General features: G+C 45.6%; 4 protein-coding genes and 1 non-coding gene across 5 annotated transcripts; 3 read left to right on the top strand and 2 right to left on the bottom strand.

The window, feature by feature from the left end:
* Positions 1-97: 97 nt before the first annotated feature.
* FOIG_09645 (uncharacterized protein) lies at positions 98-1547 on the bottom strand. Its single transcript, XM_031209925.1, has one exon. It carries the CDS (start codon positions 1180-1182, stop codon positions 454-456), a length of 729 nt encoding a protein of 242 aa, XP_031060176.1. The 5' UTR covers positions 1183-1547; the 3' UTR covers positions 98-453.
* A 1251-nt stretch (positions 1548-2798) lies between these two features.
* Positions 2799-4463, top strand: FOIG_09646 (uncharacterized protein; the record flags this gene model as incomplete). The annotated part of the gene is made up of 4 exons (XM_031209926.1): positions 2799-3509; positions 3557-4163; positions 4216-4322; positions 4374-4463. The coding sequence occupies 4 exons, from the start codon at positions 2799-2801 to the stop codon at positions 4461-4463; spliced, it is 1515 nt and encodes a 504-aa protein (XP_031060177.1).
* A 1630-nt stretch (positions 4464-6093) lies between these two features.
* FOIG_09647 (uncharacterized protein) lies at positions 6094-7344 on the top strand (the record flags this gene model as incomplete). Its single annotated transcript, XM_031209927.1, has 1 exon — positions 6094-7344. The coding sequence occupies one exon, from the start codon at positions 6094-6096 to the stop codon at positions 7342-7344; it is 1251 nt and encodes a 416-aa protein (XP_031060178.1).
* A 1382-nt stretch (positions 7345-8726) lies between these two features.
* On the bottom strand, positions 8727-8939 carry FOIG_09648 (uncharacterized protein; the record flags this gene model as incomplete). Its single annotated transcript, XM_031209928.1, has 1 exon — positions 8727-8939. One exon carries the CDS (start codon positions 8937-8939, stop codon positions 8727-8729), a length of 213 nt encoding a protein of 70 aa, XP_031060179.1.
* A 3021-nt stretch (positions 8940-11960) lies between these two features.
* On the top strand, positions 11961-12076 carry FOIG_09649. Its single transcript, XR_004093437.1, has one exon. It is a non-coding gene; the product is annotated as a 5S ribosomal RNA (ribosomal RNA).
* Positions 12077-12483: the final 407 nt, after the last annotated feature.

Raw genomic sequence — 12483 nt, forward strand, 5'->3', positions numbered from 1 at the left:
TTCTTACATTTCAATGCCGCGATGACTCCATATTTTCCCCTTACTATTGGCTCTAGCTTCTGTCTGGCCGGCTTTAAAGTCTGAGCGTGGCGTCCATCGACTGACTCGCGTTTCAACTGACTCGTGCCGTTCTGGAATGTCTAACCGAAAATACTGTCGCTAACCGGAAACGTTGTCGATCATGGCTGTCTATGGGGTTCTGTTCCGGATCGTCTGTGTCAGGCTCACCGGACGTAAAGTCAAAGCGCACCCCATAAAATGCTTAGCCCCGTGTTTTAGGTGCGATACCGTGTCGACGAAACTCGGCCCGACACTTCAACGACTCACTTTTTTACCCAAAAGTCTCGAATAAGGCAGCTTTCTCGGTATCCAAGATGAAGTCATCTGGGATACGTTTTTATTATCTTTACGCTGGGCACGGAGCTCTCTAATTTTGTGCACACGGCAGATTCCCTACCTATCATTCTTAATAATCCCCCTGATATACCGTATCGCCGGTTCCGTCTCTGACCAAGAGTACCACGAGTTGCGAAAGATAAGCACAGCCTCCTCCCGCGAGCCGGGAGAATAAGCGGTCGGCACATCATATGCATACAGGTTCGGGTTCTCAATGCCCGGCCAGATGTGTTTGTTGTCCTCCTTAACCATCTTGTACAACTGCAGTATTTGTCCTTTCAGCTCCGCAATCAAGTCCTTGTAGTCGTCTTTCGCGACTACATCCGCCCGCTGTAGAAGGATATCGCTCATAGCCTCCTCCTGCACATAATCATATCTCTCTTCCCCCGTCGCGTTGGGTTTCTTCTGCAAAAACCCCTGCAGCGACTCTAAATCCTTCATCAACCGGATCTTGATGAGCATCAGGGCCATTTTGAAGGAGATGTAGTAATAAGGTTTCTCGATAACAGCCTCGAATGCATCCTCTCCTTGTAGATCAAGGAACGGCAAGCTCATGTCGCGCCAGTCGTACTTGGAGTCGCCTTTCACCGCATACCACTTGATGAAATCGTAAGCCTCTTGATCCCTTCCTAGTCGGAGGTATAGCGCAGGAACTTGTGAGCGAACGCCGAGGTTGTCGCCTCGGCAGAGACGCAGCAGGTCAAGAGATTCCTTGAGTGCGATCTCGACGGCTTCGCCGGTGCGGACGTTGAGAATAGCACTGATGTAGTCGTGGCGAGCTTGCATGTAGGGACGAGTGCTCTTGAAGAACCAGAAAAGGCCTACGGAATGGTCGAAAGGGTTTCCATTGGTGTCGTCGCCGGGATTAGCGCGTCACTTGGCTTCTTCCTCCGTGACTTTGTCCTTGGTCTGTTTGATCGGGATGCATTGGACCTTGTGCCTCGGCCGGTCGGCTTTTTGATGAGGTTTGCCGCAGTACTTGACGGTTTGACAGGCTCCGCAGCGGAGAAGGTTGGGGCTTTGGAAGCCAGCTGGGCAAGGGGAGTGGCTGCAATGGTTGTAGGGGAGGCCGAGATTCATGCGCGGCATTTTGAATGATTGCGCCTATGGTTCAGGCGGTTTCTTTACTCTATAGATGCTTGCTTCTTATGTAATTCTTATGTTGTTACGATCGTAATGATGAAGGGATACTCCTTTTGCTATAATGAAAGTGGCTGCACCTGGAATATCATTGTTCCCGCTTCCGACCCCGCGACGCAGTATCCATTGACGGCCTTTTGAAAGTGGGTCGCAGCCGTAGGGTAGGTTTTCAACGCTGATTAATATTTAAATAGTACAGTTTGTTCCAACAGATTTTCCAGCGTTTATCAAATACATTTCCTGATCCGGAGAATCGATGTTATTGAAAGTAACTAAGGAAATAAATAGGTCTATTATCGGATTCAAAATATCAATTTTCGCATCTCATGGACGACTCCCTTTCGAACTTGTAGTCAACCCGTTGCTGCAATTCGACTCCCTCGACACCAGGACTCGCCTCTTTTGACATGTGGATAGAGTTATTATTAGCTACCTGGGCTAACTAAGAGTCCCCCCATGTTATACAATTGATGGCAAAGCTTCACATAAGGTATCAGCGAGCGTAAATTCAGAGTAACTGGGGCCATGCTGTATATGTCAAGTTCTTGGGTCTGGTCTTACTACTGATGGTAGCTTTATCCATGGTGACTTGTGGGCTTCATCTTCTCGCGCTTGACCTGTTGTCAATGAAAGTGTTATGCGGACCCTTCGCCCGACTTTCACGACTTTTACCTCGTGGCTGTGATCTAGTTATGCGGACCTTGAAAACGCCTCATATGTTAAACTTACACTTCCGCGACTCGAGCTTTGAAAAACGCATTCATAGCGGAGGTGAACTTGATCATAATCAGGACGTCGTTTCCTGTGCCTCACCAACAATCCAGTTTAAAACGCGGGGTAATGTTAACAGAGCGGCATATACGACTGGGGTTCTATGCATACCTTGCTGTTTTTAGACATCAGCAGATCACGGAACTACCCATTCTGGGGTAATAAACCAGGAACACTATTGCACTTGGCGAGTTCCCCGCGTAAAGTGCCATCCTGGGCAGGGGACCTGCCTGAAGAGAGCTGCACTACATCATCTGATGATGTCGATCGCCAACTCGAGGTTTAGTGAATGCAACCTTACGCGGGGATTTAGCTTTTGCTCGGCGCTCGTCCTAGACTTTCACATGGAACTCGCTTATCGGAGCGCAATTAACTTTATACCTCTAGTTGTTTGGAATAAGCTTAAATACAATGGGGATTGCTTCTAGACTATTCAGGTTGGTTGCCACTCAAACCCCATCGCCAGTGGTTAATTATCCCTCCCCACCACCATGGCAGTTCTTCGATGCTTGGCCGTATTCACTTGGGCCGTTGGTGCCAATGCTCTGACGTACAACACTTTCGACGGCCCCGGCTTCCCAGCCTGCCAGAATGTTTCGGCTGTCCACGACGCAACTAGTGTCAAGGACATCCAAAACATCGTTCAAAATGCCATCCAAGGAGGCCAGAGAGTTCGCGCGTCGGGAAAAGCACATATGTGGTATGACACAATGTGTTCTGATGACCCGAATACTGTCATTGTTCGTACAGAGCAGGTCAACAAGATCTATGATCTAGATCTCGATGCGGGCACTGTGATGATCGAGGCTGGTGTGACATTCCTGCAACTCGCAGACTACTTACATCAGCGTGGTGCGTCTGCGGGGTATACCCTTGTCAATTGGAACATCACCTTGGCTGGATGCGTCGCGATGGGTGCCCACAGGTCGTCTATTAGGGAGGATTCTATGGTCGCGGCTGGTGTTTTGGCCCTCGATATCATCGATGGCAACGGTGAATTGCGGCACCTGGAGCGTGACGATAGTGATGAGTGGCTTGCTGCCTCGACATCACTTGGTCTTTTGGGTGTCATCGTCAGAATGAAGTTCAAGATCTATCCCGACTTTAAAGTCTACGCCGACCAGAAGACGCTTGACGAGGCTGATGTTCTTGACGGGGATATCTATGGTATGATTTCGCCTTATGCCACAGCAAACCTATGGGTAAGTACTTCACTTCCTTGTAGTGACGGCATGCTAAATGATCGTAGTGGTGGCCTCATAAGAAGAAATTCCACTGGCGCTATTACGACGTCATTCCAACCAACAAGAGCGACCAAGAGGGTTTCCAGAATACGTTCTCAATAACCAAACTCGAAGCCGGCGCTATCACTGCCCTCTGGAACACCGGAAAAGGCGTCGCTCTGTCAAACCTCCTCGCAGAGGAGATCCTCTTTGGACAATGGGAGAACCCCAACTTTCGAGAAAAGACGACCAACGAACCCATCACCAAGTGGCCAGTCTACGGCTGGAACTACGACGTCCTCATCGGCGGTCTGTATCCCGACCAGCGACCAGTCTGGGAGTATGGTATCCACGGCTATACTCTTGAGCTTGCATTCCCCGTGACTCAAGCGAATGCAATGCTCAAGCGCGTTCGGCAGCTATTTGACAACGAGGCCAAGAAGCTCAAGTTTATGGCATCGACCTACAGGAGCGGCATCAACATCAAGTTTGGCAGGCCGTACTTTGACCTATTAGGCCAGGTTACGTACGGCACGTCCGATGGCGCTGATTGGGATAAAGGTGCTATTATGTTGGATTTTCCATCTTACAAACCAAGTATCGGTGATGGGCTGCGATACAACGAACCGTTTTGTAAGTTGGTTCGATGGATGGGTAGCGAGAGTCCCAGCTGACAGGATGACAGATCACAAACTTGCCGAAACGCTCATTGATGAATTCCCGTGCCGCCCGCATTGGACCAAAAATACAAGAGAGGTATTCGAGCGTTCTGCCAAGAACCTAGACCCTGATGTAAGATTATTTTTAGACGGCTGAGACCGGGATGCTGATATTTGCTTGCAGCATATTGCTCGTTTCAAGGCAGTCCGAGAGAAGTTTGACCCAGATGGTATCTTTCGAAGTGTTGTTGGTGAGACCATTGGGGTTTATTGATGCTTTGCGACTTGGATAAACCAGTGGTGGTGTCGGCAGCTGAACAGTTTATTGCTTCCATTATACCTCTGTCTATTCAACGTCTGTCAGGAGACTTTGAATGGAATTGTTAGAGCAGTCGTTAATGCCACCTGGTCTAGTCTTGGGTGAAAAGAAGGGTATCTTGTTGCTTTCCCCACTTCCTCCAGTCTCTCGCAAGTGCTACCTGTTTAGCTGCGACATCTGTAAATAAACCGGTAATACTAATCTGGCACTATAATTAAGAACTTGCAGTTTGCAATCTCCATATCCCGTTTCCTTAGTTGCTGTAATAGGTTTCTTAAAACAGAGGCAAGCATTCTCTTCTCGTAAAAGCCACTCGGGGTCGTGGCATAATAGGGCAATCTAGGCACATGTACTCCCGTTTCCCAGGAATTTGTAACATACGTGTGAATAAACTTTAAGAACTGATACTGACTTTTAGCGCTGGAGAAATCATTTCCAGGCCAGCACTAATAAATACATTAGTTCATCTAGATACTACTGAGTCGAGTGAATAGCTTTGCCACGTTTTGAAATATTATTTCTAACAAAAACTTGCAAATACGTAGCTATGCCTGCCTTGCTGGCTAAGTAATAGCTCGAGTATAACCAAGACCCGGTCCTCCACGAGTTCGAGGCTAAATATACGGCTCGTAACCCCACTCCTCTAATTCCTATCCGGGTGAAGGGCGATTGGTTCATTGCGTGTTATTCATGCATGATAGACGAGCCGACAGAGACTCTGGCTAAACACTGGCCGTCTGGTATGCGCGGATAAATGATCCATGGGGAAACTTCCAAGACCGTCGTGGATAGAACAAAACAGTTGACATTTTGAAGTCCTCAACGGAATCAAGCTAGGTTTTTGGATTGATGTACGATGGCAGAGAGTGTGATGATCATCATGTAAACTCACAATCCTGAAACTCCTACAAACCAACACCGTACTCCGTAGTGACGTTTGGATGTTTAGACAATGGGATCGTAGATGTAAGACTGAATTATATTTCTCCATCCTGAGTGCAGGCTGTAAAAGTCTCGTAGGAAAGGACAATTGACCAAAAGACTGATAAAACTACCTCGATATCTTGCTCTGGCTGACTAGTGTTGCGCAATCTCAAATGAGGCAAACAACGGGGAAGTAACTGCGGGCAGCTGTTCAATGGAAATAAGTTCAGAACAAAAGAACTGGCAGCCACTGAGCTGAGAACGAGTCTTGAACGAACAGACACGATCTTCGGATGTACAAAGAGAGCTCAATGCATCGCAGGCCGAATAAGAGTGCGATGGCACTGGCATCCGCGTTCTGATATGCCCATTGAATCAGGACAGCTGAACATGAAGAACTACCACTGCAACAGAACAACTACCAGTGGAACAGATAAAGAGATTGTACAGATGCTCCACTGCGGTATATAATTTCTTGATCCAGCATAGAAATTCTTCAACCCAACCATCTTGTCAACACTCTTCAGTTGAGAACCAACATCAACATCCGACTCAGGCATTACCATCAACAGCCTCCAAATCACAATTCCCTCAACAAAAACAACTTCACATCTCACCATCTTCCATCCGATCCTCATGCCCGTCGTCTACCCCCCCCCAAATGTCCCCAGGCATCCAAGCTACCTTCACCAAGCACAACGCTCTACCCCTCTCCGAACGCGAAAAGCCCCTCTTCGTCATCGACGTGGCCACCGTCAAAGACACCGTCCGCGATTTCATGGCCTCCATGCCTTCAACCACCAACATCGACGTCGTTCATTTCGGTGCCGTCAAGGCCTGCGCTGCTAAGCCCGTCACTGACGTCTACGACCAGCTCCGATGTGGTTTTGACTGTGCTTCTAAAGGTGAAGCCAAGCCCCTCGTCGACAGAGGCGTCAATCCTGCTCGCATCTCGCTTGGGAACTGCAATCTTCCTAGCAATGAGCTTGAGTGGGGTATTGATGTTGGGATTCAGTGCTATGCTGTTGATAGCACCTCGCAGGTCTATCGTGTGCTCGAGGCAGCTGATCGTGTTGCTAAGCGTAAGGGTTGTGAGTTGGCCACCATTCTCACTGAAATTAAGCCTTTCTGTCGTCTTGTCTCTTCTGGAAAAGGTTCGGACAAGCCCTTCTCTGCCAAGTTTGGTGTTGATCCGGAAATGGCCTTCACCATCATCGAAGAAGCTCAGGCGCATGGCCTCACTTTCATCGGTCTCTCTGGTCATCCTGGTACTCAGAACCTCGCCACCGACGCTTTTGTCCAGTTTGCCCAGCTCTTCCGCGGCGTCTTCGACCGCGTCAAGAACGAACTCGGCATCACCATGACTCTTGCCAACATTGGTGGAGGATGGGCTGGCATCTCGACCAAGACTGCTCCCTTGTTCGTCGACTACAACAAACCCACCATCGACATATTCTCTTCCGTCTTTGCGGATTGGCCTGTCAAGCTGATCATGATGACTGAACCTGGACGCGCCTTCATCTCCAAGGCTGGATGGTTGCAGACCCATGTCATCAACGTCTCTAAGCACACCGCAAGTGCTTCCGTCTCGCGTGTTTTTCTCTCCGTCGGTACTCTCCACGGACTCAACGAGGCCAACAAGATTTCCTTCCAGTGGCACACCTCTTCTCCTTCTAAGAAGACCAAGTCTTGTGTTCTGTATGGTGCCAGCTGTGACAGCTCCGACATCATCCTTGGAAAGGACGCCAACGGCAAGGAGAAGACTGTTGATATTCCCGATGTCCTTGCTCCAGATCATCTCGTCTGGGTCTATGGTCCTGCTGCCTATGGGCCCGACTACTCGACCTCTTTCAACGGCGTCCCTCCCCCTAAGGTTGTCTACATCAACTCCAAGGAGGGTATCGCCTACTAAACTCGCGGTTCCCGAGGTGGTATATAGACAGCGTGAGACTGCGTTCGGCGTTTGATTTTGCGAGACACGAAGATTAGAGACCCCACCCTACAGGAATAGGATACACTGCTTTGGGCTTTCTCAGTGCAGCGATAGCGCACTCTTTAGTATTTAGGAAACTCCATAGTCTACAGAAATTATGTGTTGTCTCTAAAACCCTTTTACTCCCTTGAATCTGTAATGTTATGATTATGACAGTGTACATGATAGTGTGACGTTGACTTGTTGATACCCGTGGGCCCTTGACCTGAACCTTTTGCCTGACTGTATTAAGTACACGTAAGTTATGAACTTACCCAATTGTAAAAGACTGGCTTCACATGGTCCCTAGTAACGACACCTTTGCCCGACAACAGCTGATAGGAAGCAGAAAGCACATACGACACTTCTGTCGTTCCATTTCCTTCTCTTAAACCAAAGGGCATTTAGGCGGTTGGAAGAGTGTCCAGTGTGTTTGTTGTCTGACAGAGTACCTAGCAGCAACAGAGATATCATGGAATACACGATACCATTCTCGAGTAAGTACTAGACCACCAGCCTTGTTATTAACCACGCCGCAAGAGTCACTGCCAAACATGCACCAACGCCATCGGATTTCAGCCAATGGCGAAGTTGAGGATAATTTCTGCCATGTAACGTTATATTGAAGTGTAATGCCTACTAATATATGGATCAGAAGGATAGGGATAATCAAAGTGGTTAAGGCCGGTAAATGTATTAACTGGCATGATAGGTTCAGAGGCGTATTTGTTCACATACGACAAAACACAACCAGTGACACCCCCTGGCAACACTAAACCTACGACGACAAGGGCTTATCCCAGCCAACAGCTAGTCCTTGTGTATGCGAGCCATGTCAGTTATCCCAGAACTTTCCGGTTAGGATTCAAATATCTTCAACCGACATTATACATCTAATATTACCATCAACAAGGGAGTCTAAGAGCTTTGACTTTATCTCAGGCTCATCAAGCTTACTCTAATAACTCTTATCTATGGTAATTATTATATAGAACCTAATAAGCTCGCCGATAGTTGCGCAGGTTGGATTATAATACCAGGTAGTATGCTGAGTTTCTGGATCCTAAAAGTGGCCATAACTGTCTAGATCTAGCATACAAACCTAGTCCTCTGGCACAAGCTTATTAATATCATCTGGCAGACTAATTTAATATAATAAGTCAACCTTATTATCACCTTCAAATCCAGCCACGTAGCTAATACTATATCCGCAAAAGCAGAAAGAATCTCGCTCTAGTAGCCCTTCTAATGTCATTTTAAGCTCCCCGAAGAGCTTAGCTTTTAGCAGATAACCCATATATTTCTTTTATCTTCAATATATATCAATCCATAAGAGACGTAGGAGAAGTATCAGCATCAGACTTAATAACCGGTATCAGCCAAGCCACGTAGGCGGTGCCATCGAGGTCGGCATAGAAGTCGCTGATACCTGTGTACTTAAGGGAGGCACCGGGAAATAGACAGGTTAGGTCTGTACAGTCTATCGATTTAGTTCCGACGACATTATGCCACGACTCGAGATCTTTCAAGGACATCTTCAAATACAGGCAACCTGCAAGGTGGCCCTGGTGAGCAATGTAAAGTCTCTAAGATGTTGTTGCCTTTCGGGACGCGACCGAGAATTGCACAGCAAGGTGCTTGGCCTTGCAGCCTGAGCACCATAAACGCGTCATCAAACTTGCAACTCGTTCGTGATATCCTGGAGTCCCTCTTACATTTATACATTGCATGCAGTACGTAGTACGAATGGGGTCATCGGGAGGCTGTACCTCGTTTTCTTCCTGATAGATGTAGGCAGTTGTTAAATCAAGTCTGGGTGTTTCTATTTGCCTGGTATTTGTTGCGATGGAGCATGTACAGTTCTTTTCCGAGGTAGCTCAGAAAATTCGAGCGCGGAGCTGATCCCCATTGAGATTTCAAGGGTTTCCTCATCGCTCTTATGATCGAAGGCGGGGATCATCTTGTCGGAAGTCGGAACTAAGGATACAGCCAGGCCAAATACTCTGTTGGTTTGGTTTTTTGCACATTGATTGACCCACATCTATGGTGGAGTTTAGTTGTTCGCTAATGAAATAAAAAAACGTACTCGCGTAATTCCCTCACAATTTGTAGCCCCTCCCCTCTTGGAATCCAGCCTCATCTTCACCAACACGACTAACTTGCTGATTAACCACTACAATGGACCCAAATCTGGAGCTCTATAGGAGTGTCTTGAACCTGCCGCTAGCAGAGCGTAGAGAACGCTTGCGGCATCTTTTACAGTCGGAACATTCCAGGGTTTAAATAATCGTCGACAGGGAGCAGAAGATCTAGATGCTAGAAGAACTTATCGCAGGCCATAACCATATTCAAGTTGCTTTAAATAACCTGTTAAAGATTATATCTAATATATAATTAAAATATACCCTGCTTAGCCGAAGTATTTACCCCTATAATAAGAATATAATAATTATATATATTACTAATAATATTATAAGAACTAGTTAGATTTTAATTAATTATATTATAGAATTTAATTAAAGTATATAGCCTTTTCCCCTAAATACCTAAAAGCTAGTTTATTATAATATTTATTATATTAATAAAGATAATTTTATAATATAAGAAATTTATAAAAAACACCTTTAAGAAGAGGAGTTATAAACTCTTACTACCTAAGCTAAAGATCTTATATAATATAATTAGCTTAAAAGAGCTTAGAGAAATTCTAAATAGATAATTCCTATTATTAAATACCTTAAAGCTAAGAAATAAACCTAATAGACCCTAAAAGACATAAAATCTATATAACAACTTATAAAGCAGGGGAAATATAAGGAAGCTATAAGACCACTTCTGAAACAGGATATATATAAGAAAACTCTAGAAAGACTCTAGAAACAGGTATCTCCTGCGCTACCAGCCTAGATACGGCATATCCTCGAAACTCGCCGTAAATAGGGGTTTATCTACTATTTATCTAGAGAGGTTAATTAGAAACATGGCTCTGACTGGGAACCGCTATGGAGTCGCATTTAATCAAGCTGGACGAATACCTATGGTGGGAGGGATATGGCAGATGCAACCTGGATGAACATCCATTGCCAAGGTGAAGAAAACCGTCGGCAGGTGTTGAAACCGCTCCTAACTGAGGATTGGCCTATATATCGAGTTACCCCAGAACTGGCTGAAGATGAAGATCTGAGAAAGTGAGTTTAATAAGGACCTTGGCATATACATATACTAATTACTCCGCAGGCACTTTAAACAATATAAACAGGACAAAGAATATCTCCTCTCCTCTGGAATTCTACGAAATACTTTTATTATAATTCCCATCGAATTGATTCCTGAATTGCCTAAGGACGGTGAGTTTACGGCAAACCATAATCTTGATCCTTATTGGGTTTAGGCATATGACGTAGACTAGGATAGTTCAGATAAAGAAACTATTGTTAATAGGGAGACCTATTAAGGCTATATCCAGGTGGTAAAATAGTTAATTAGCTTATAGTTTTATGCTACTTAATAGGAGGAAGTAAGTCTTTAAGATATATAGCTTAAGGCATAGTAGTATTTAGATAAGTTATAGATTTATTATATAAAGGAACTAGAAGATTAGGATTATAAACCCTATATTTAGTTTAGCCTTGAGATAGCAAGGGACTAGTTATTAGTTATGCTTAATATACAACTTAAGTAGGAGGTTGGTATAGTTATATACTTGCTGATATTAGTTGGAAATAATACTTAAAAGTGTGGGTAAACTACTTACTGAACTTATTGGTAGTTATATGTTTATATAGTTCTATGATCTCTTAAAATCTGCAAGGCGATGATGTTAGCGTTCGGGAATATATATAACGTGGCCCTGTTACTTTATGTTAATATTCTATTCGCCGTGTTTATGCTCATCTTTTAGCCATGACAGCCCCAATTACCCAGGTAATTGATACGAGTTCCCCGTCCCTTCTTCTCCTTTCCTTTACTTCTGGTATCAATGTCAAAGGCATTTTCTGTCGCCATCAGTCTTATTGTTTATCACAACAAGATCCATTTCATGGCAAGGGTCATATTGGTATATCAGTTGACTGGCCTATTTATTCTTACTGTCAAGAACTGGACACTGGAAGTTGATTGGTATCCCATCCAGTGGCATTGCAGTTGAGCTCCTTACAGCAAAGAAATCCTTCACCTCTGGGCCATCTTGCCAACCCTAAGATTACACGCGTGACCTATCTGCTGCCGCAAGCACTCCACTGTCGCTAATCATATCCGATCTGACATGAACTCGTCAATCAGCTCATTGACAAGCCTCGTCCTGCATAACATGGCTGATGCATCACTGCCAAGTGGGAGCTTGCAGCTGTGACCGACTTGACAGGGCAGCCGTTGAAAGAGCTGTTTCTACTTGGCAGTCATGGCTCTGGGAGATACTGCAGTATACCCAGAAACATCAGGGATTGGTTGGACCTTGGTTACTTTCGAATGTGAATGTCTTGAAGACAGAGGTGATTTATACTTCTGAGATCAGTCAACGCGAGACTTGGGCTGCTGCAGTGGCATAACGAACACATACGACCATACCCACCGGAAAATACGGGATCCCGTCTGCTCTCCCATAGTCAAGCCAGTGAGGGGTGGATCAGTAGTTGGGTCGGTGACGACCAGCGAATCCCCGCTGTTGTATGTTTTTATTTTTGCCTCTACTTACATGCTAAGAGACCTTCTTGGGCTGAATTACTTTCCTTTCGTTGCTTTCATAGTATGCTGGATGGATGGAGCGATTTGTCGTTAATACTCTAGGTTTGCTGCAAGCATTTGAAGGATGCCCAGCAGGTTCTGGGAGCTTTTCGCACCATCTGAATCTGGTCCATGTACATATTGCTTGCCTAAATCAATAATTACCTGGGAGACAGGAAAATGCTCACGCCTCTGCGCATCGAAAGACGCCTTATGCAAGGTACTGGTGAGCCTGACGTTCCAGTATAGCCCTGGATCAAGAGACTGAGATGGAAGTATCATAGTGCATATCGAAGTTGCCTTCACCGGAAGTCTTTTCCAAGCTCCATTGTGCTATCTGGTCCTTAGTCGGTCGTT

Source organism: Fusarium odoratissimum, assembly GCF_000260195.1.
Source record: "Fusarium odoratissimum NRRL 54006 unplaced genomic scaffold supercont1.16, whole genome shotgun sequence".
NCBI lineage: Eukaryota > Fungi > Ascomycota > Sordariomycetes > Hypocreales > Nectriaceae > Fusarium > Fusarium odoratissimum.

What these genes read in the sequence shown, in the direction of transcription:
- FOIG_09645 (XM_031209925.1), bottom strand. Translation starts at nt 1,182, where the DNA reads ATGCAAGCTCGCCACGACTACATCAGTGCTATTCTCAACGTCCGCACC.